Raw genomic sequence first — 23,507 nt, 5'->3', positions numbered from 1 at the left:
GGATTCCAGGTGCCCCTCTCTGGCAGGCAGCTAAAGCTTGGTGGCAAGCTTTCAGTAATTTGATGTGGCTAGGGCACTGGACTAGGACTCGGGGAAACCTGGGTTCTATTCCTGGCTCTGCCCCTGGCCTGCAGATTGACTTTGGGCAAGTCACGTCACCTCCTTGTGCCTCAGTTTCCCCATCCTTAAAATGTGGACAAAGATACTGACCTCCTTTGGTAAAGCGCTTTGAGATCTTCTGATGGAGCGCACTGTATAAGGACTAGGGATTATGGCTATTAAAGACTTGGCAAAGGGGCTTATCCATGTCTGTCTCTCCTCCTGCAGCCAAACATGCTGTCAGCGGGAACGCGATGCTCCCACCGTTCCCAGAGGGAATGCAGATGGCCATTTTTGGTATGTGGATTGTTCCCTCTCCCTTCTCGAACTTGGTGGTGGGGCATTGGTTGGGTGAGAGTGCGGGCTGCCCCTCCTCCTTCCCTTTAGAACTTGGACCAGAATGGGCCGTATGGAGGATGAACCATTGAGGTGGGAGATGGAGGGGGAGAGGGAGAGCTATCGGGCCCCCATAATCAATACCCTGCTCAGAATCTGTCTGCCCCCTCTGTCTTGGGGATGCTGTTCCACAGCCTAGATCTCACTGCTGATAAGCTATTGCAGGCAACTGTCCTTTGCTCAGTTTCATTCATCACCTCTGGTCAGCCCCTCCACCCACTGTCAACAGCCCCTTACCGGCGGGCTCCACCGTTCACAGTCCTGAAGGCTATTAAGGGCCAAGTGCGTCCCGCACCTTCAGATCAATGGGAAAATTTGATCTGATCAGAGACTCTATAGCACCCTGCTGGTCGCACGCAGCATCCGCTCACTTCCTCTCCAGACCCCGTAGGTGTCTGCGGTGTTAAAAGCCACATGCTGAACTAGGGACCAATCCCGGCCCTGAGGCTTGGGCATGGAGTGCTCATTGAAGTCAATGGCAGTTGTGCATGAGTGAGCTGGAGAGCAGGAAAGGGACCTGCCACAAAGCAGGTTGTGTCCTGGCAGGGTTGGGCTGAGGGCGAACTGATGCTCCCTGGGTTCAGATTAAGCTCTTTGCATTAAATTCACCTTCTCTATCCCCTGTTCTTTCCAGGCATGGGGTGCTTTTGGGGAGCCGAGAGGATGTTCTGGAAGTTGCCGGGCGTCTTCTCCACCCAGGTGGGCTATGCAGGAGGCTTCACCCCAAACCCCACCTACAAAGAAATCTGTACAGGTAACACCTCACTTCTCTTCTACTTGGGGAACTGTAGCTTCACTTTGCCATGGGAGTTCCTGTTGCCCGGACTCTAATTGCCTGGAGATTCGTAGCTTAGAAGGGACCTCTGTGACCATCTAGTCTCGCTTCCTCCATAACATGGGTTGCAGGACTTCCCTGTTCAGCGAGAGCAGATCTTTTACAAAAACATCCCATCTTGATTTTAAAATGGCTAGTAATGGAGAATCCCCCATGACCCTTGGGAAATTGTTCCAGCAGTTAATTACTCTCACCATTAAAAATTTACACCTTATTTCCAGTCTGAATTTGTCTAGCTTCAACCTCCAGCCACTGGATCGTGTTAGACCTTTCTCTGCTAGATTGAGAAGCCCATTAGCAAATATTTGTTCCCCATGTAGGTTCTTATAGACTGTGATCAAATCACCCCTTTAACTTCTCTTTGTTACCTAAATAGATTGAGCTCCTTGAGTCTATCACTATATGGCATATTTTCTAATCCTTCTCGTGGCTCTTCTCTGACCCCTCTCCAATTTATCAACATTCTTCTTGAATTGTGGGCACCAGAACAGGACACAGGATTTCTGCCACAGTCACACCAGTGCCAAATACAGGTGTAAAATAACCCCTCTACTCTTACTTGAGATTCCCCTGTTTATGCATCCACAGATTGCATTAGCCCTTTGGACCACAGCGTCGCACTGGTAGCTCATGTTCAGCTGATTATCTACCCCCTTCCCCAAATCTTTTTCAGCGTCACTGCTTTCCAGGATAGAGTCCTCCATCATGTTCAGATGGTCTACAATCTGTGTTCCTCAATGTAATGTCAACATTTAGACTTATTCAAATACATATTGTTCGCTTGCGCCCAACTTACCAAGTGATCCGTATTGCTCTGTATTAGTGGCCTGTCCTCTTTGTTATTTATCACTCCCCAATTTTTGTGTCATCTGCAAACTTTATCAGTGAGGATTTTATGTTTTCTTCCAGGTCATTGGTAAAAATGTTAAGTAGCATAGGGCCAAGAACCAATCCCTGTGGGACCCCAGTAGAAACACACCCACTTGATGGTGATTAACCATTTACAGGTACATTTTGAGATCTATCAGTTAGCCAGCTTTTAATCCATTTAATGTGTGCCAGGTTAATTTTATACCATCCTAATTTTTTAATCAAATCGTTGTGTGGTACCAAGTCACACGCCTTACAGAGGTCTGAAGTATATTACATCAACGCTATTACTTGCATCAACCAAATTTGTAATCCCAATAAAAAGATATCAAGTTAGTTTGACAGGACCTATTTTCCATAAACGGACGTTGATTGGCATTAATTATTTTAATTTAATTTTAGTTCTGTGTTAATCGAGTCCCATATCAGCTGCTCCATCATGTGGCCCGGGATCAATGTCTGACTGACCGGCCTGTAATTCCTGGGTCATCCCATTTAACTTTTTAAAATATTGGCACCACAGTAACTTTCTTGCAGTCTTCTGGAACTTCCCTCGTGTTCCAAGACTTACTGATGATCCTACGTGTGTCTATACAATGCCATCTGTCTCAGTGCTTTACCAATTGTTCAGTAACTGCTTCAGCTATGGCTGAACTGCAGCTGTTTCTGGGGTAGAACATGGCTGCTGTTAACGGTGTGCAGCAATGGGATGGCTCAGGATAGGCAGTGTAAAGTGCTGTATTCAGTTGAAATTGCAGTGAGAACTTAAGAGAGTTAAAATGGAATTCACCCGTTCGGTTTGGTTGGGACATAGGGGTTTATACCCTGTTGTAGGATTTTGAATGATCATTGCGTGAGTAGTGGAAGGTGCATGTCGGGATTTCTGCCTTAAAGATGGCAGCGCAGTACCACCTAGAGTGAGGGCATAGACTTGGAAGAGGAAGTGCCATCTAATGAATTGCCAGCCCAGCTTCCTGCAGCACCTGGCTGTCCCTTGGAGATCTGCTGTGCGTGTTCAGGTCGGCCCCAAGCTGGCTGAGCATATGAGAACTGATGGGGGAAGGAGGCTCCGGAGTGGTAGAACTACAAGGGTAGCGTTTTAAGTCGTGATGCCAGGCTGTCAGAGCCCATGCTGCAGGGGTGGCGTGTAGGTGGCAGGAGAAGCAGCCATCCCTTCTGGGCTCCCAGTGCGTGAGTCTCCTCTGAGCCGGTGGGATACCGTCTCGCTGACCATCCAAACGCCCATTTCCCCAAGTGTGACTTCGGTTCAGTGAAGTCCAACGGGGCCAGTTTGTGGCTTTTTGCTCCCCTCCCCAGCAGCTTATCCAACCCTAATGCGAAATGCAGCCTCTCAGGGCCCAGCTATCTCATCACTTCGGGACAATGCTGGCCTTCATCTGCTGTGCAGAGGGATAATAGCCTTGCTCGCCCTTAGTGTCCCGTCTTTTTAAGAGGCGGAGGGATACCTCTTGCGAGAGATGTATCCTTTTAGGAAGCCATGAAATGTTTATCAGGGGCAGCCGGGAGAGCAGGCCGTTGTCCTGTCCTCTGGAAACAGGAGCTGGGATGTGGTAAAGCAATACACAAACACGAAGCCAGGCTGGGCCTGATGCCCAGCTAAGCCAGCCCATGCTGACCAGCCAGGTGAGGGGGGGAGTGTGTGTGTGTGTCCAAGATGATCTGATGGAGTGACCCAAAATAGAAGGGCCTGGGACACAGGAGGTACTTGGGTCTGGAGCTGCTGGGGCTTGCGCCGAAGTTTGGGGGTTGGGTCAGAGGATGCTTCCCACTGGGACAGAGACACAGCCTGAGCTGGCTTCTCCTGGGGAGAGGCAGCCACTCAAGCACCCTCAGCTTGTGTTAATAAGGGCTTGATTATCCAGTTGATGAGACCATCAGCTGAGGGCTAATGTTAACCCACTCTAACCACGGAGCCAGGCTCTCCCCGGGCCCAGTACAGATGGGGCTGAGCCATAGGGGTGGGTCCAGATATGACGTTTCCTAAATCCCCAGGGTGATCGGATCCAGGGCATGGCTCGAAGGAGCTGCACAGTAGACATCCCCACCCCCACGCTGAATCCCGTGGTGCCTGCCAGATTCTGAGCCACAGGCCCCGTTCCCAGACAGCACCCTCTGAAGCTCATCAAGCAGTCAGCATCCATGGGCCGGACCATGCGATTGGGAAGCTGAGTGTAGGACCTACGCCCCAGGCTCAGGGCTGCTCCCTTTGGGATTAGCATGTCCCCTTGGTGACTGTGTGCCCCCAGTGTTTAAGTGAGTTGGAGGCTCAGGGAAATGCCGTGGCGCTCTTGTTCTGAGGTCCAGAGATCGCTGTGTACAATACCCTGGAAGTGGGTACCCAACACTGGGCTTTGGAATCAGGCTGACTGGATGGAATCTAAACTCCATGCACAGGGGGAGAGAGGGCGGAGGTGTCTTTCTGGTGGTCTCCTTTGCAAAATGACTGGAATCTGACCATTCAGCTCACTGACTTCTCTCCTCTTCCCTCCCCTGAGCATCATCCACTCAACAGCAGGGCTAAGAAGTTAACGAAACCCGGGTGCTACTCCTGGCTCTGCCATGACTCTCCGTGTGACCTTTCTCCATGCCTCAGTTTCTGCATATGTAAAGTGGGAATGATATTGACCCAGTCTCTGATTTGTTTATGGCTTTCCCCAGCCATAGGTTGCCTAGCCCCGTGTTACCCAGAACCTCCACTAGATTCTAGAGCCACTGTCCAGAGCAGCTGTTAGCATGACATCGAGGGGGATTTTGTTAATGAACAGCAAGAGGTACTGCAGTGTGGCCTGGCACGGCTTCCATCAGTGTGCCAATGTATTTATTAGGAAGGCTAATCCGCCCCCCCCCCCCCCACGCACACACACTTCCCCTTCTCTCTCCAGCTCTGCCCCCCCCCAACTCATCAGAAATCTGAACAGACTGTTTCATGTCTTATCTGCAAAACCATTCCGCACACTGGCGCGGAGGATTACTTGTCTGCAAGAAATATTATCCGCGTCTGTTGTCTCGGTTCTGGGTATTAACATAATGCAATGGGGGAGAGAGCGTCTTATCCCCCCCGCACTAAGGAGTGACCGAAACAACTGCGCAGAGTGGAGGCAGCATCCCCGGGTGCATGTGACTGCACAGGGGCACTGGCGGGAGTTTGGTGGGGCTGGTGTGAGTGAAAGTGCAGGCTGCTGCTGCCAGTCCAGGCCAGGTTGGAGACGGTCAGCAAATCTTTGTTGCCCGGTGCACTTTGGTAGCCCATGTGAAATGAGTTTGCTGGATCTCAGTCCAGTTCCTAGCGGGGTGGATGCTGAGATTGCAAAACCCACCACTGCAATGGGTGCCATTGGCTCCCAGAACACCTTGTTGGCAGGTTGAAGGTTCGATAGGTCGAATGATCCAGGCCAGCATTAAAACATGGTGGCAGGGCAGGCTGGTTTGGTGGCAGTGCTGGAGTTTGGGGGACAGCGGGGTGGGGTGGGGTGCTGCAAGGGAAGCTGGAACAACCCCCTGTCCCTGCTCTGTCTGCTTTGTGGGGGAAGAGAACCTCTGTCTGCAAGGCTGTCAATCCAGCACCTTTTCTGCAACTCACCCGCTTGTTAATTTCAGCCGAGGGAATATTCCCTTCAGGAAAAGTCCCCCATCGAAGTGAATAGAACGTTAGAAATTCTACAGGATGGATTAAAAAAAGAAACAGCCTATGGGAAAGATCTCATCTTCCATTAAACTCTGTAGGTTTTAGAGTAATTTCTGCAGCATCCCAATGACTTCACCCCTGTTAAATCCGTTAGGACTTTCCCCGTAAGGGTTTATGTAAGTCAGTGTCTCCGATCTTGTAAAATCTGGTAGGGGCATTCATGCTCTGCCATCTCTACCCTAGCCCCTGTCTACGATGAGCTGGCCACAAGGAAATGAACTGTAGTTTCCAGGCAACTTCCAAGCTCAGGCTTTGTCTGTACTGGTAGCTGTGGAAGGGGAAGACAAATCCCCTAATTTGTTCCCCTTCTCTAACACTTTCTAGCCAAAGATCTCCAGGCCTCCCAGCTGCTAAAGGCAGTGAACTTGTGCAACTGGTCCTGGCCAGATGCATTGTTTACTTGCTAACTGCGCTGCTGGATGTTGGGACTCCCATCCAGGAAACCCAGCCTTGCTGGGCCCACTTAGCCTGAGGGCCAGTTGTGCTGTAACAGTCAGCAGAGAGAGCTGATGCTCCTGCGAGCGGATCGTGACCCTCTGGTAGGCGGTGGAGTGATGTGCAGCGCTCCTGCCCATGGGGCATTTGCCTTACAGCAACCACAGCTCTGCCTTGTGCTGTGTCCCCCCACTTCTGCCACTCTCTGGCAGCACGTCTCTGTGACCCTGTAAGAGCAGCAGGAGGCTCATAGGGACTTGCCTGTGGGACAACCACTAGAGTCATTCGGGGTCATCTTGATGCTCTCCTTAGCTGCAGCTGTGTGATTTGATTGCCCTCTTCCCCCCCAACACCATCCTTGGAGCAGGGAGCGGAATCCGAATGTTGCCAAAGAACGGGAACGTGGCTGGCTCTGCTGCTGGCTTGGAGGAGCAGAGCAGTGCAACAGACCGTCTCTCCTGCCCAGTGCATGGGGATGCTGGGCCCTGGCCCAGGGAGGGAGGAAGTAGGGGAAAGATGAGGGAAGATTATTTTGGTGGGGGGAGCGGTGTAGAGTGGGCAGGAGTCCAGCCCACAGGGTCATCAGATAGCTAAGTGGGGTGGGTTAGAATGGTCTTCTTGGGTGGAGAGGCATCCGCCCTGCCCCTGTAGGGAGAGCCAGTGGCTGATCCCGAAGCAGTGGTTTGGAGATTTCCTGAGGAAGGTACAGTCAGATGCAAGGCTCAGAATGACCTTTGCGGAGCAGAACAGCCCTTGCTGGCCCGGCAGGAGGAGGGGAGGGAAGTACTGATGTTCCTACCCCCTGGCCCAAACACCTCCCTGGCTTTGCAACACTTGGAAACCTCTGCTGCTCAGTGGCCTTCGGCGGGTCCCTAGCTCACCGGCATGGCTCTGCTGTGCATCTCTCCCTGGAGATGCTTTTCCTCTCGCCAGCTGGTTGGCTGAGGCTACCAGACGGCGTTGGCCTCCCTCTGTACATCTCTGTGCTGGGCAAAAACGGCATCTCAGCATAGCCCGGGCTTCCCCCTTTCTTCCAGTGCTGCTTGAACTGGGTCGGGGGCTCAGCCTTGTGAAGTGGGGCTGGGTGGAATGTATCTGCCAGGCAGCCTAGGGGCTGCATTGGTTTTAAAAACCATTTGCAGGGGTGGGGTCATTGCCTGGCTTCTGCAGCTGGCACTAAGGACACGGCTGTGGCTCACCAGGCTTCAAGAGCTTCATGGAATGCTAGCATCACTGTCCACGGACCGGGCAAGTCATGCAGCTGGGAGCTATGGAACAAAAAAGCCATAGTGAAATGCAGGGCACCTTGGAGTCAGGAGGCCTGGCTTCTGCTTCTGACTCTGTCACCGCGGTATTGGCCGAGTCGCTTTAGCGAAGTCACGCCACCTTTCTGTGCCTCAGTTTCCCCATTTGCAGTGCGGGAGTACAAGTTAGTCAGCTTTGTGATGCCTACTCAGATCCCAGGATTCAAAGAGCTGTAAACACTGCCTGTTGTTTATTACTGAAGGTGGACTCTTCTGGCTGGCGGGGGAAAGCGAGCACCAGTGGGAATGGGGAGATCCTGTTAATAGACAACTTGAGAGACGGATGAGCGCTCCTTGCGGCTTTAACTGTCAAAGCTAGCGCCAGCCCGGCTGTGTCAGAAACACCAGAAAAGGCCATCGCGTGCTGGCCGCAACATCTCAGCTGTTGCCTTAGCCTGGGTTTTCCCCCTCTGGTGTAGCAAAATGGGGGAGTTGTTGCCTGGAGAGCAAAGCTATCCGCTTCAGCCACTTCGGTAATTGTCGGTAGATCACAGAACAGGTTGAAGGCAGCCATTTACACCATCCGGCATAACCATGTCCGTACCTGGGGCTGTGCAGGGGCCAGAAGTTCCATTTCACAGAGATTTTGAGGCCTTGGCTTAGTTCTGAATCAGAGCAAAAACTAGAAAAGTTGAAGAAAAAAGTGTTTGGACAAAATCAAAGCATTTTGTTTCCATTTTAAGGGGTTTAGTTTTGTATTGTGTATATTATACAATAAAATATGTGACCCTCTGGTTTGTATTGTACTAGCCTCATTGTGCAAGGTGCTGTACAATCTAAATAGGCAAGACAGACAAAGGGCAGAAGGGGAATCAGTGGTACACACGGAGGTGATTTGCCAGTGGTCATACAGTGGGTCAGTGATGGAGAACCCAGGGCTTCTGAGTCCCAATTCAGTGCCCCACCCTGTAGACCAGCGGTTCTCAACTGGGGGCCTGGGAGCCATGAGTAGTTTCAGGGGAACCACCAAAATAAATCAGAGAGCAGGGCTAGCATTAGACTCACTGGGCCCCAGGGCAGAAAGCTGAAGCCCGAGCCCTGCCACCAGGGGCTGAAGCCAAAGCCCAAGAATTGTGGGGCCTCCTGTGGCATGGGGTTTGGGGCAACTGTCCTGCTTGCTACCCCCTAATGCCAGCCCTGGCTTTTATATACAGAAAAACTGTGGCCCAGGCGGACTGTGGAGTTTTTCTAGCATGTTGGGGAGGCCTCAGAAAGACAAAGGTTGAGAACCCCTGCTGTAGCCCCACACTGCCTGCTCTTTGGATCTGGACCCTATGAGTTGATCTAAAGCAGACTCTCCGTCTTGTGGAGCCTATGACACACACCTGGACAGGGCTGCCTCCATGCCACCTGGGGCAGACTCGCTAGCCGCAACAGAAGCGAAAAAGGGAAGCCCTTTTTCTGCGCGCAGCAGACGGTCGGTCTCTCTGCTGCAGGAGGGTGGGGTTTGCACAGCCCGGGCTGTGGCCCTTGGTGGGAGCTTGCGCCGGATAATAGGTTATGGCAGCCAGCGGGAGCTCTGCCTCTGGCTGCTGCCTCTTTGCCTGGCCCTGCAGCAGCTGCCAAAGCAGGGACGTCCGGGAGAGCTGCAATCTGCTGATGCTGCTACTGCGCATGCAGACCCCATCCCGGGCAAGCACTTGTGCCCTTCCCACGGAGCTGCTGCAAAACCAGCCCTTGGCCATGGCTGCTGCCCGTCCCCGCACGGCTCACTGGGCTGTTTGTGTAGCAGTCATTGCCTCACTGGGCTTCCCGCGCACCCATTCCTTCCCCAATTACTATGCTGCCCCCCCCCCCCCCCCCTGGTGGCTGATACTAAAGAGACTAGTTTCCTCTCCCAGCCTCTCAGGGATCAGGAAGCATATGCAGCATTAGCAATCTTTAACTATTACCACTCTTAACTGCTGAGTGTCCCGAGCACAGTCCACACAAAGGAGAGGGTGCGGTCTAGTGGTTGAGGGAGGAGAGACCAAGATTCAGGCCTCTTGGTAGTTCTGCGAAGGGAGCATGGCCCAGTGGTTGGAGGAGAGGAAGCTTCTATTCTTATCTGTGGGGGGGGGAGGGGAGCGTTCTTTCTGGTAGAGCAGGGGGATTGGGAGTCAGGACTCCTGGGTTCCGTCACTGCTCAGGATGACAGTGTGGTTTAGTGGTTAGAGGAGGAGACTGGGTGTTGGGACGCTGTGATCTGCAAAGATTCTGGCTCCGCCACTGACTTGGGGTGCGACCTTGGGTGAGTCACTCCCCTGCTCGGGGCCTCAGTTTCTCCGTCTGTGAAATGGGACAAATGCCTCCCTGCCTCAGGTGCTGGGAGGCAGGTCCCGTGCCTGGGAGGAAAGGTGCTATAGCAGGGTGACATGGAATCACTGGATGGGGCAGCACGGGTACTAGTGTAGGAGGGCTGCTGTGATCTAGCCGGTGGTGGTGCCGTTAACTGGGGGAGGGCGGGGGTTCCTCTCATGTGCTGTTGTCTGCAGACTTGAGGGTGTGTCCCCTCCCTCACACTGTACCGCCATCCTAACATCTCCTCTGGCCTTGTGCTCCCCTCCCTTTTAGCCCTGTCTTGTGATTGCTGGGCGCCAGGGCCTGACAGGCCTGCGAGGTGCAGTCTCCCACCCACACAGCTCCCTCTGCCCCCCCACCATTCTAGGCCACCTTCTGCTCCAGCATTAGCCCCCTCCTGAGCGGTGAGCATGGACGACACCATGTTGTGTGATGGGCTCTAGGCCTAGAATGGCCGGACTCCTTGTCACCTGAGCCAGAGTTGGCGTGGGGTGTGAAAGGCACACTTTACTGCCGCCGAGCAGCGTCCCCCTTTTGAGTGGGGGGCGGGGGGAGGCTTGAGCGATGGGTTGGAGCTGAAGCCAGATGGACACAGACCTGAAAGAAGGTGCCCGTGTCCAGCCGTGACGGCAATTAACCACTGGTTTCTCAAGGGTTGTGGTGGATTTGGATTCTCCATCACTGGCAATTGTAGACTCAAGATGGGATGTTTGTCTAAAAGATCTGTTCTGGGGGTTATTTTAGGGGCGTTCTCTGGCGTGCGTTGTACAGGAGCTCCGACTAGCTGATCCCAGTGGTCCCCCGTTGGCCATGGAGCCTATGAATCGCAGTTCAAATTGAACCTAGGTTACTTTGAAACCCAAAGCTTGGGGACCACAGAACAGACTGTTGCTCAGCATCTCAGGCTAATTGATCAGGGGCGAGCATCCTCCTGCAGACGGATTCCTATGGAAGGGGGCAGAGCTGCTGCTGAGCAGAGAGGGCTGTTTAACCTCCCTCGTCTCCCCGCAGGTCTGACCGGACATGCGGAAGTGGTCAGGGTTGTGTACGACCCACAGAAGACCAGCTATGAGGCCCTCCTCAAAGCCTTCTGGGAGAACCATGACCCCACCCAAGGTAAGGCTAAGGGCCTTTGTGTCCATAGGGTCAGCGAGTGGTGCCAGATGCAGCCGCTGTAACCACCTGTGTAGACTCAGGTTTTTGGCTGCAGCTCCCTGGCCTCCCCCATTGTCAGCAGAGACGGAAAGTGAGCCGTCTTCATCCCCCAAACCACCGGCCTGGATCTCTGCCGTGGTCTTGGGGCTTCGATCCTGCCCCAGAAGGCGATGGGAGCTCAAAGCCATGCATGAAGGGCTGTGGTGCCCATCCGCACCGAATGATGTAGCTCACTGCCCCTGTGACTCTTGTCCACATTGGGGACAAGAGCAACTCTCTCTGCTCATGGTGGATGTCACCTGCTTCCATGGGCAGGGAAGACAGAGGCATGTGTAATCACAATCAGGGCAGCCCTACACCAGGCCTGGCCGGTGAGGTGCTGCCTGGAGAAATAGCCCCGTTGTGCCCAGAGCTGCGCACATGCCTAGTGAGAGAGTATCTTTATCCCCATTTTGCAGATAGGGGAAACTGAGGCGCGGAAGGATTCAATGCCTTGCCCAAGATCTCATATGGGGAGTCTGGGACAGTGCTGGGAACTGAACCCAGATCTCCTGTAGTCCAGTATTTTACCCACAAACCTTGACTGGTGCGAGCTGGCTCTCCGTCCATGGGCTTCGTCGGAAGTAAAGGATCCTCTGGGACCCACAGCCATTGCTTGGGGCTGGGTGGGTCTGTCTGTGGGTCCCCAGGCAATGCTGGGTGGTCCCCTCCCCCTTTGAGATCCAGAGCTGTTCATCAATATTAAGGCCAGAAGGGATCATCACAACTGTCTAATCTGACCGCTAGAAGTCACCGTGTCTTGGGGGGCCAGGGGCAGACAGAGGAGGGATGCTGCATGGACCAGGTGCCGCTATCCAGCTCCCCACTGCCCCCCCCCCCCCCGGTTCTCTGTCTCTTTAAATGCCTCCAGCCCCAGGATAGCTCTGCAGCACTGATGGGAATGCTACAGCTGACGGGGGGGCCCCCCTCAGGAAGCTGGCGGGGGAGGGGCTCAGCTGCACAGAGGTGGGGGTATTAAATAAAGAGGGGGCAGGGAGGAATGCCTGTTTGAAACCTGCATCACGTCCGCGGCGGGGAGGGGAGGGGGAGAGGCCGGGCTGGGGCCCTGTTGTACCGAAGCATAATTTTAATGAGGAGATTAGCAGTCTCTGCGCATCGCTGGCCGGCTTCTAATTGCGTGTTTGTTTTTTAACGGGCAATGTGTGCCCGCACCGCGGATGGGCAGTAGTGGGGAGGGGACACGGCCGGTGCCATCTACAGGCCCTGCAGCACTGGAGGGACCCTCCCTGCTTTCCGCCTGCCCCCCGCACGTGCCAAAAAAACAGGGTTTACACTGGGCGAGGTGGCTGCAGTCTCCTGGAGGGAGGCTGGTTGGGTGTGTTCTGAGAGGGCCTGGTCCAGAGCTTGCAGTCGACAGGGTGGGAGGGGAAATGGAGGCCTGGGGGTACGCGACTTGCCCGTAGGGTTGCAGCAGGTCAGTTGCAGAGCTGGAAATAGATCCCAGGGCTCCGGAATCCCAGTCCCCTGCCCTACGCTCTGGACCAAGCTGTCTCCCTGGAGGTCCCTGATCTATGTCCATGGGCGGGGAGGGGGGGTTGTGCCTTTTACCCCTTGCCTCCCCCCACAAGACCCTCTAATGCCTCATGTAAATGGCCCAGTCTTGGCTGGCTCCTGACCATAGGGCCCCCGGCCCACCGAGCTCTTATCAGGCCTGTCCCAGAGGGCAGTCCCATGCCCTCTCATGCCTTTCCCCCACAGTCTGGGTGCCTCCAGGGGCTGAGGCCGTGGGGGGGAGGTCACTTTCCCCCTGTCAAGCCAGCTGTGGGCTGAGCCATCCCCCCTGGGCGCCCCAGTTACCCAAACAGGGCCCTGCGTTCCCCCAGAGTGGGGAGGCGCCGAACAGTTGTTCCCATGGGGTCCCCAGGGCCTCTGGCCCCGAACAGCTGCCTTGCCCTCTGCACTCCCTTGGCCTGGCTCCTTGGTTAGCTCAGGGTGTTTCCCATATGGTTTTGTATGAGCACCCCTCCCTGCTGGCTGCAGGCCCAGTGCCCTCTGGCTGGACTGCTGCCCCTGGGACAGCACCTCACAGCTCAGCGCTTGTCCCCCAGACAAGCTCCCGTATTCAGCCACTGACTCTGTGGGGTCAGGCCCTGAAACCGTTGGGGTGGAGGGGGAGAGGAGACTGGTTAACCCTCTGAAGGAACACTCAGGCCCCGGGCTGGATTTACAAGCCCTTGGACAAGATGCAGTTGGCCTCAAAGGGCTGCAGGGGAAGGGGTGTGTGGGGTGACACGTCTAGCCTGACACAGCCCGTCCTGGCCGGTGTCCCCACTTGCTATAGCTCTGCTCATCCGTGGCGCTAAGTGCACATGCCTCAGTTTCATAGATGGGGAAACTGAGGCACAGAGGGGTGCAATTCCTTGCCCAAGGACATGCATGGTAGAGTTGGGAATTGTACCATCCCAAGGATTGGATCTGTGGTGCTTCTAGACTTGCCCAGCAACACCTGGGTCTGAGGTGCTCCCTGTGCCATGACCCCCAGCTCTTGCCTACGCTGCCCCCTGCCTGCAGCCTCTGCGGGGAGCACCCACCCGTGGGACCAAAGGAAGCTGAGTCCTCCCAGAAGGAGAGAGGTGAAGAGGGACTGGCAGCCCTGGGCAGGCTCCTCCTAAACACCCCCCTTTCCGTGTCCTTTGGGGACCAATTGGATACACACAGACACCCCCCCACCCCCTCAGAGCAGGGAAGGTTCCCCCTTCCCCTAGATGAACTGGGCTTTCCTTGTTTAACCAGATCACCCCCAGCCATGCCATGGAGATGGGATATTGACACGCCAGCACTGGGAGAGTTTAATACCCACACGTGGCTCAGAGTGTCCCTCTCTTAGCATGTGATGCCAGGAGCCTTCCAGCTACCACCAGCCTGACTGTCGGCCCCTCCTGCTCACCCCCCGCTCTGATTCCCTTCCCCATGCAACTCGGGGGCTCTGGTCTCTCTCTGGGGCAGCTGGACTAGCAGGGGCAGTGAACAGCTCCACTATCACATCTCCCTCCACCCCATGCTGCCTGGTAACAGAGCCTGAGCGCTGCCTGGTGCTGCCTTCCCTCGGCCCCTCCTGGCAGCTTGAGGGCCCCTACAGCCAGTCCGACCCCTCCTCTCTGGAGCACCTGGCTGAGAGGATGCCCATGGGGCCTCCAATCCCTCCTCTGCCACAATAACTCCCAGCCCCCCTCCAGTGCGTCCCATTACTGCACTGAGCACCATCCCCAGTGAGTGGCAAACCTGAGCACCGTAATTTATGCAGATTAATAACCGGCAGCAGCCACTGGGCTGACAAGGAGCTCAGAGGGTGCCTTAGATTTGTGTACAGCTGTGATTAACAGCCCATCCCGTGACAGGAATAGTAATTGGAATGGCTGTGCTGGGGGCGTGGGCAGCCAGGCCACTGAATTGACTTCCTGGCCTGGCCTGAGCTCTCCCTTTGGGAGTTCCTGGTCACTGGAAGGAGTGGGTGGGGGCCGCCTTGAGTCCAGGGGAGCTCTGCCGGTTCCCGCCGGCTGGGCATCTGTCTGGACCGACTCTGGTGGGGCTCTGCCGGTTCCTGCCGCCTGGGCGTCTGGCCCCACTGACTCCGGTGGAGCTCTGCCCCAGGATAACACTATTTCCCCTCCCCTGAAGTGGGTTATGGCAGGATCCTCCGAGCACCTGGGGCCCCTCCCAGTACTGGAGGTTGCGGGCAGAGGAGCTGATGGCTGATACTCTGCTGGGACCTGGGAGGAAGAAGAGGGTGAGGAGGGCTGAGATGGAGAATCCATCTCGGGGAGAGAGGGGCTGGGTTGGGAGGAAAAGCTCCTGGTGGCCCTGGGTCCTGTTTAGCCTGACTCCATTCCCCTTTCGCTAGCATTGTGAGGGGTGCAGCCCATTTGGGGTGGGGGGTGAGGGAAAGGGAGGTTCAGAGCATGGCAAGACAGGCTTGGGTGTCCCCTCCCCCTGCAGAGAGGCAGGCCCTAGTGGGAATGAGCACCTGGAACTCCCTGCTTCCAATCCTGCCTCATCTATTGACACCGTCAGGGAAGCCGCTTCCCCTCCCTGTGCCTCAGTCTCCCCCATCTCACGAGGACCATGCTGACCTACCCAGTGGTCAGTTAAGCACTCGAGCGGTGCCCTGCCCACCTCTCCATTCTGTCTCCTGACTGGCTCTTCAGTTGATGAGATGGGACAGGCTATGAGGGTAGACCAATGGCTGGTCTATTTGGCCAGGCCCTCCAAGTTAAGGATGAGGGGTAGGGGGGCTCATGGGGGCTCTGCCCATGTCCCTTTTCTGTGGATAGGAGGCAGCTGGAAGGGGTGCCAGCCTAGCACCACTCAACAGTGCTCTAGTCACGCTAACCTCTGCTGCTGTATCTCTGGAGCAGCGTTCACGCAAGGCGCAGTGGTTAAGGTACTAGACTGGGACTCAGGGGATCTGGGTTTAATTCCTAGTTCTGCCACAGACTTCCCATGGGCAAGTCAAATCTCTCTGGACCTCAGTTGCCCATCTGTAAAATGGGGATAATGATCCTTCTTTTGTCTTGTCTAGTTGCAAGCTCTTTGGGGCAGGGACTGTCTCGTTATGTATCTGTACAGCGCCTAGCGCAGCTGGGTCTCTGATCTCGGTGCTGCCATAATAATGGAAGCTCCCACCGGCTGCTGAGACAGGGTCATGGGTTGTTTGAATGATGGAGCAGAAGGTGGCCATTGAAAATCAGCAGCCCTTCCTGAGCCAAATGAATCCGACAGGCTGTGCCAGCGGGGATGAGGTTAGCCTTTGAGTTCAGTGTGAATGCTCTTTTGGGGGGTGAAGGTTAAGCTTGGGCGCCTCTCTTTGGCGATCCCGGTGTGCCTGGACACTGGGCACCCTCTGTCCCCTAACGTGTGGCTTGTTGTCTTTCAGGCATGCAGCAAGAGGAGGATGTCGGCACACAGTATCGCTCAGTCATCCACACGTTTGGAGCCCAGCAGTGGGATGCTGCCCTGAAGTCGAAGGCAATGTATCAACAGGCAGGTTTGGAGCAGAGCCTGTTCCTGTGGGGCAAACCAGGCTGCGTAGCATCTCTTATGCGTTATCTTGTCCCTCAGTGAGCAATGGCAGGTAGCTGTTCCCTTCATTCCACTCACCTGCAGGTGTAAGGGGATGCTCTTCTCACAGACTTACTGTCCCCAAAGATCTACAGCTCACAATAAGGCAGGGGGCCAGCATGGGAAATCAGTGTGGGGGGATGTTTCATCCAAACTCTGACCTTGATCCCAAACTCTGCTCAGCATCCCAGAGTATCCAGATGTTTCTGCTAAAATGGACGGTGAAATAGTGAACCATGTTGCCATGTGTATCGCCATCAGTAGGCTCCAGAGTTAACACCACGTGTCTAGGGAGCTGTTTGCACTTCTCAGAGCGGTTGCTTCAGGCTGCCTGCCAAAGGGCTGGAAAAGCTTTGTTTGCAGCTGTTGGGCCTAGAAATGTCATTGGTTAAAGCCCTGAGAGCTGCCATTCTGCAGAACCCAGCTGGAGCGGCATTGCTGGCTGTATTGACCACCTGCCCTGGGTCTGGGGCCATTGCTGTAGTGCCGAAGGAGGCTTCTTTTGCCAGGGCTGCCTTGGACCTGGCTCTGTGAGTGCACCAAATGCTGGGGAGTCTCCCCTGGTGGAGGGGGTGGGGAGCTGTTACCCTGGCTTCTGCTGTGTCGGCGCATTCCCAGCTGCTCCCCCTCCCTGCTGCGGCTAGGCTCTGCCCTCTGAGCTGTGTCCTGTGGTGGGGAGGGAGGGGAGACAAAAGGGAGGCAAGGCCTAGTTAGTTAATTACCCCGGTAAGGCCCTTCATGCCTTTCTGATGAGGAAGGGGGCTGGGGGATATACCAGTTTCCTTGGCAACCTGCCGCCACGGCAACTGGCAGCTGGGCCTGGGGGTGGGATGTGGGGGGTGAAGGCCATTGACTGAGACAGGTGCAGCATCCCCCGAAAATGATTCACGGCCTTAAGCGGTTTGCCCCCAGCCGCCGTTGCTGGGACAATTAAAGGCGACCTGTTTAAATCCTGCACGTGCCGGGCAGATGCGGCGCGTGTGTGTGTCTGGGTGGGGTGCGGGGGATCATGATGGGTTGCGGGCAAGGCCGGTGGAGCGAGTCTCTGGTGGGCTGCGCAGCCTTGGGCTAATCCGTTGCAAGATCAAGGGGCTGTGTTTGCAACAGCGGCACCTGCGATCGCTGCTGAGCACAGAGCTGTGCCGCAGACTCTTGTGGGTTGAGAAAATCCTGCGGTGGCAGGGCACCGGGCTGGGAGCCAGGGGAGCCAAGTTCTAGACCTGGAGGTGCCATGGACCTCCTGGGGGACCATGGGCCAGGCCTTGTCTGAACCAGTATTTTAGCCACTGGCACAAAGTTACAGGCACGATTGCCATGGCTGCAGCTCACCTAGAACTGATGCTGGGGAAAGCCACACTGGTATAGATAGTGCTGTACCTATGTGAATCCTGTCCACACTAGGGGCCTGCACTGGTGCACATACAGGAGGGCCTAAAACCTAAGTATAGACAAGGCCGAAGTCACTGCTTCTCTGTGCCTCAGTTTCCCCATCTCTAAAATGGGTCAGGATCCACTGATGGAAAGAGCAAGGCGAGGGATTTTACCCCCTCCCCAGACAGCGTGAGCCTTAGCACTGCTCTAGCACATGACATCTCCCTGGGGCGGGGGATGAGGGGGGGCTCATCCTTCCAAGCAAAGGTGATCTGGCGTTTCCCATTCGCACGCAGCAGTACAGGTGCTTCCAAACGTGGGTGCCAATCTCCCTGCACCTCGGGGAGCGAGTGCACTCCGCATGTGCTGCCCCCGTCAGCTGTCTACAACTGCTTCATCCAGGCCAGGACTTGGGCTGACTCCGGCTGGTGTTAGTCAGGGAATCGCAGGTTGTACCAGCCCTCCCGCCACGAAAGAATCCCCTGTTCTATTGTACAGCCTAGTCCTGGCTCTTCTCTATAGCAGGGACACGCCGGGGAATCTCCTTGGAGAATTGTCCATCGGTCCCTTAATGGCTAAGCCACATAGACACTTGCCATAAAATAGATCCATGTAGGACCTGATTCTCAGAGGTGTGGAGCGCCAGGAACTCGGGGTGGCTGCTCGGCGTAGCATCAGTGCTCATGAAAATCCAACCCATACGGTTACAGCCTTCCTGAGTGGTGATGGGCCGAATCCTGCCGTTTCCACGGTGACAGTGGGCCCAGCTCTGAGCTGCCGTGCTGGCACGGATCCAGAGTCACTCCATCTCCAGGGGGTTACGGTGGATTTCCAGAAGCGTGCCGGAGATCAGAATCCATCCATGTCTCGGGAATCCCCGGTGACATGTAACAAGACTCAGTGCCAACAGCTTGGCTTCCCGCAGCCTATTAGCCATGCAAAGATATTCCTGGGCAGGGGGGAAAATATTCCATCGCCCCATTCCCGAGGCTCAGCCTGGGCCTGGACTCAGTGACAGCAACAACTTTGCATTTATTAATGGGACTGAGGGAGCCGAGCAGCGTGGTTGGCAAGTGCCTCCTGGGATCCTGTCTCCATAGCTCTCTCTCCTCTCACCACCCAGATTCCACCTCCACTGGAATGAGAATAGCACCCAGCACAGCACTGTCCATCTCTCCCGGGACAGTCGTGTGGCATCTTCCTCAGCTGCCGTGGGGACAGGTGTGCTGCCGACGGCCTTCCCCAGTCCTGGGTTCTGTTCCTGGCTCTCTGACCTGGGGCAAGTCACGGCCCTGCTCTGTGCCTCAGTTTCCTCATCTGTAAAATGGGGATAATGCCCCTGACCACCTCTGTCATTCTCCTCTGAGCTTTGTGGATGAAAAGTGCTAGATAAGAGCTTACCTGGCCCCTTAGCCAGCCACTAAACTCAGCCCTCTTCCCTGACCTGCATTTCCTCTGCAAGAATCCCCAAAGCCCCCACCTAGGCAGAGAGGCGCTGGCCTCTGCCCTTGGGCAGGGGGAAGCTTAACCAGGCAGGGAGGAGCAGGGGTCTGACGTGATCTGGGCAGGAAAGGGACACTGATCCCATGGCCATGTGCTGCTCTAGAGGGCAGGGCTGAGGCATGGGGGTGAGGTACCCTGCTCTTGGGGTAAAGTCTGTGGCTCTCCAGGGCCCCCATCTCATCTCTGCATGGGCTGTCACCAGCAGGGGGTTCGAATCCCCCTCCCTTCATTTGCAGTGGCCTGTAGCTTGGGGCTGCTGCTCGCTCGGTTGCCACCACGGCTCCTCCCCCAACTTCAGGCCCTGCTGGGTTCCAGTTAATTAACTGGGCCTCCTTATCGGCTCCCGCACCCGGCGTCTTCCCCCCCCCCCCCCAACATGTGAATTAACTCTGCCCGCCGATAAGCTGCATTGTTCTGGGCCCCGAAGAAACGCAAGTCTCCCCCCTCCATCTCCTCCATCCGCTGGAAAGTCTCCACAGCCACCGACTCCTTTAATGCAATTAACGATGCGCCCCACATCAAAGAGCTGGCTGACAGCTGATGGGAGCCACAAGGGGCTTTTCCCCAACTGGAGACAAACCCCACTTGCCTCTAAATCAGCCCCTCCCCTTCCCCAGTATCCTCCTCCTAGTAGATACCTGCGCCCTGACATAAAACCCCCTTCTCAGCACCTCTGCCCATCACGGCTTGGCTCAGTGAGTGATTGAGAGCGGCCCTGACAAGTGGCGTTTCTCCTTTTCTTGGAGCAGCCAGTTCAGCCCTTTCAGAGGTAGCTGTGTCCAGGGGCTAGAACACAGGGCTCCAGGGCGGCTAGAGATCTGGGTTCTATTCTGTCTCTGCCATAAACTGACACCGGGGCATCTCTGCCTCAGTTTCCCCTCATCTGCCAAATGGGGATAATGGTACCAGGGAGCCTTTTCAAATAGCCAGTAGGACTGGGTGCCCTATTGTACCAGGTCTGGTATGGACATAGTTCGGTACGGACCTTGCCCCAAAGGGCTTGCAATCTGAGACTATGTCTACGTGCGCAGTAAGCCCGGGCTTGTAAACTCGGTGTTTCCAGGCCCACACTAGAGTGTCCACACTGCATTGGAAACCTGGGTTTACAATGGCCGACCTCAGTGCTCTGTCATGCTAACACGTCCGCACTGCGCTGTGCAGACCTTGTGACTTGGGTCTGTGGCTTGCCATGTGTCCACACTGCAAAATGACAGGGCTGAGACTTGGGATTTGGGCTCTTCTCCACCCCCTAGCAGGGTCCTACGACCTGAGTGCTTGCTGAGCCAAGTCAGACACATCTGTGTGTGGATGGAAGTGGGGCTTGGGCTCAAAGTGGGTGAGAACCCAGGCTTCGTGTGTAGTGTAGACATATCCTATGGAGACAAGCAACAGGAAAGTTCAGAGGGAGCAGAGCTGCCCCTGGATGTATCCACGCTCTATAAGAGGATTTGGTAAAAATTAACAGAGGTCCCCAGGTTAGACTCCTGGCCCCTCTTGCCTCCTTAATGATGCTGCTTTGATTTGTCTAATTCTCTTCCGTTTTTGTACGTTGTATGTTTTTGCTGCAGTAGAACAGACTCCCCAGCACTCTGGCAGGAAGGCACTGTGATCTAGTGGTTACAGCAGCAGACTACAAAGTTAAGACCTCTGAGTGCTAGCGAGGGAGTTTGACCAGAGCGTAGGTGCTGAGGATTGGGACTCCTGGGTCCTATTCCTGACTCTGTCGCTGCCTGACCTTGGGCAAGTCAGTTTCCCTCTCTGTAAAATGAAACTAACAATCCTTAGCTCCCACCCAGGGATGGCTCAGATGCTGCCCTGATGTGGCCTAGAGAGAGAGAGAGAGAGAATGCTTGGAAGACCTTTTAGTAAAGGCCTTTGAAGTCCTTGGATGAAAGGAGTGCTCAAAGAGCAAATCGTTCATGATGAAGAGCTGCACAGCCAGGACGGTTGCCCTTGCAGGGTTACTGGTTCCATGGAAGCCAGCTGGAATACTGGGGATCTAATGTGGAAACACTCCCCAATGGATCTAGGACACGCTTCTCTCTTAAGGGAAGAATAGTGTCCTAGATCCATGAATAGTGACAGAATAGTGTCCTAGACATGAGTCGTTCTTGCCTTCGCTAAAGGCTAGGCCCCTTGTGTCAGAAGGGCAGCTGCAATCGTAGACTCATAAACATCTGATGTGGGCCAGCCACTAGAGGGAGACAGAGCCCAACATTAGTGTACGGTGGATTACTAGAGACTGGTGGTATTGCATGTAAACTGTGAAATCCCCAGTCACCCACCATCACACATGGAAAGCGGAGGAGCAGAAATTGTTAAGCATAGCTAGGGTCCAGTCACAGCCTTGGGAGCCCCTGCCCATGGTCACCGAAGGGCAGGCTCTGGAGGAGAAGCCGGGTCCCCAGGCAGTGACGTGGAGGGACAGTTCTGATGTGCACATTCACCCCTGCAATCGCGGTAAGAGACCTGCCTCCATGAGTGTATCTAACTCTGAGGCTATACCCCTCTCCTGGCTCTCACACAGAGCCGAATGTACAGAGTCGTGCCTACGGCTTACCCAGCGGACCGTGCTGAGTGCTAGGATTTCAGGGGGTGTATCCCAGGGGCCTTAGCGCCTCGGCACCGGGAGCCACTGTAAGAATTAGTTTGTGGTGTGCGAGAACTAGTCCTTCCCCGGGCAGGTGCAGATTCATTTTTAGCCTCCCCCTTTTCAGCAGCGGCATTTCCACCCTGGCGCGCTCCTCGCTTCTGTCCATTCCAAGCCACGCGTCTGCCGGCTGAGCCACTCCTGCTGGCAGGGGCCTGGCTCGTGTGGCGGAGCAGGCATTCGGCGAGGCGCTGTCTGAGACGCAGAGGGATTAGTTCCTGGCAGGCTGGAGGGGGTGCCCCAGTGATCCCCTCTCGCCTTGTCTAGGTGGCTTTCTCAGCTCAGCGCACCTTGTGTTTTGCAGAGCGTGCATGGAGGGGCCTGGCTTGGTCTGAGCTCAGACCCTGCAGAGGGGGTTGGTGGTGGGGGTGAACTGCTCCCTTCTCACCCCATAGCCTGCCCTGCCCTTCCCCCTCTCTTTCTTTCCCTGCTGAGATCCCATGAGCCCAGCCTCCCCCCTCACACACACACTGGAGTGATGGATCTGCACCAGGGGCTTTGCTCACATAATGCCTCTGTTTGGGGGTGTTAGCCGGGTAGCCGCCAAGCCAGGCTTGCAACCCGTTAGGGAAATGGGTATCTTACAGCCCCCTTGTGGCCAGTCTGGTGTACTGCAACCCCTGCACAGTTCCTATTGGTATCCAGGGTGGTCCTAGCAGGGGCTGGAGGATCCCCTCGGAAACCCGGTTCTTGTCTGTTAGCTTGGCGATGACAGTGGCTGTCTAAGGAAAGAGGGTGCGGGGTGAAGCCCTAGTCCCAAGTTTCTTCTCTGGCAGCCTGGATCGTGCTCATCCGCTCTGGTTCTATTGTTCTGACACATGTTCAGGGTGGGCCCATTGTTGAGGTGTCCGGGCTGGGCCGGCGCTGGGAAGGGTCTGTGTGAGCTCTAGATGGGTAGGGTTTGTGTTGGCTAAAGAGCTAGTTTGACACAAACACCTCTGGTCTCCCAGTGAAACTAGCAGTTGCTGGCAGGTCTCTTCCTCACCAACTCCTTCAAGTTCCTGCTCCTATTTTTAAGGTGGCTTCCTTTTGGGGGACTTGCCTAGCAGTCAGAGCAGGGGACTGGGAGTCAGGACTCCTGGATTCTATTCCCAGCCCTTCAACTGACTTGTCCAAGGCCATATACCAATGTAAACCAGGGTTCACACCTGCTGCCTGCCTCCCAGGGGTGCTGCAGGGTTTAACTGTTGCCCGGGGCTGGAGCTCTTGGGACTTGTTGGCCAAGAGTGTCCCTGAATGGAAGTGAATAGAAAATGCTTACCGCCCCTCCCCCCCAATCAGATTCCCGGCCTACTGCTGTGTATGCCCAGCACCCGTCCCCACGCCCCCTGCCCCTGCTCTGGGAAGTGGTCCTGGTGAGCTGCTTTAATTTCACTCTCCCGCCAGCTGCCCCTGGGTTTTTGGCGGTGGTGTCCCTGCTGTGGTTCTTCTCCCCAGATCACATCACGGCCTCTGCCCCGAGGTCCTATACTGGAGCAGTGGGGAAGCGTGTAAGCTTCTCCCCCAATGCCTGTCAACCTGGAGGCTTGGCTCCAGCTGGTGATGCCACTTGCTCCCTTTCCAGGTGCACTAAGCTTGACATCCTTTCCTCCTGTCTCCTCTCCTTAGGAGCTGGCTAAACGGCAGCTGGGGCCCATCACCACTGAAATCCAGGCGGCCGGGGAGTTCTATCACGCAGAGGATTACCACCAGCAGTACCTGCACAAGACCCCCAAGGGATACTGCGGCCAAAAGGGGACCGGCGTGGCCTGTCCCATCTGCCCCGCAGCTGAACAAGAGTCATGA

The 23,507-nt window shown here is 55.4% G+C and overlaps 1 protein-coding gene across 1 annotated transcript; it reads left to right on the top strand.

The window, feature by feature from the left end:
- Positions 1 to 317: 317 nt before the first annotated feature.
- On the top strand, positions 318 to 23,507 carry LOC144277402 (mitochondrial peptide methionine sulfoxide reductase-like). Its single transcript, XM_077838162.1, has 5 exons — positions 318 to 396; positions 1,130 to 1,249; positions 10,937 to 11,041; positions 16,014 to 16,120; positions 23,331 to 23,507. The coding sequence occupies exons 1-5, from the start codon at positions 354 to 356 to the stop codon at positions 23,505 to 23,507; spliced, it is 552 nt and encodes a 183-aa protein (XP_077694288.1). The 5' UTR covers positions 318 to 353.

This window comes from Eretmochelys imbricata, chromosome 19, assembly GCF_965152235.1.
Source record: "Eretmochelys imbricata isolate rEreImb1 chromosome 19, rEreImb1.hap1, whole genome shotgun sequence".
NCBI classification, from domain to species: Eukaryota; Metazoa; Chordata; order Testudines; family Cheloniidae; genus Eretmochelys; species Eretmochelys imbricata.
Note: the sequence above shows the minus strand (reverse complement) of the source record. Positions and strands in the feature narration are given on the sequence as shown.

Bases quoted from the DNA above. Each gene is read 5' to 3' on its own strand.
- LOC144277402 (XM_077838162.1), top strand. From the start codon at position 354: ATGCTCCCACCGTTCCCAGAGGGAATGCAGATGGCCATTTTTG. The intron at 11,042-16,013 runs GTAAGGCTAAGG...GTTGTCTTTCAG, and splicing joins GAACCATGACCCCACCCAAG to GCATGCAGCAAGAGGAGGAT. The intron at 16,121-23,330 runs GCAGGTTTGGAG...TCCTCTCCTTAG, and splicing joins CGAAGGCAATGTATCAACAG to GAGCTGGCTAAACGGCAGCT.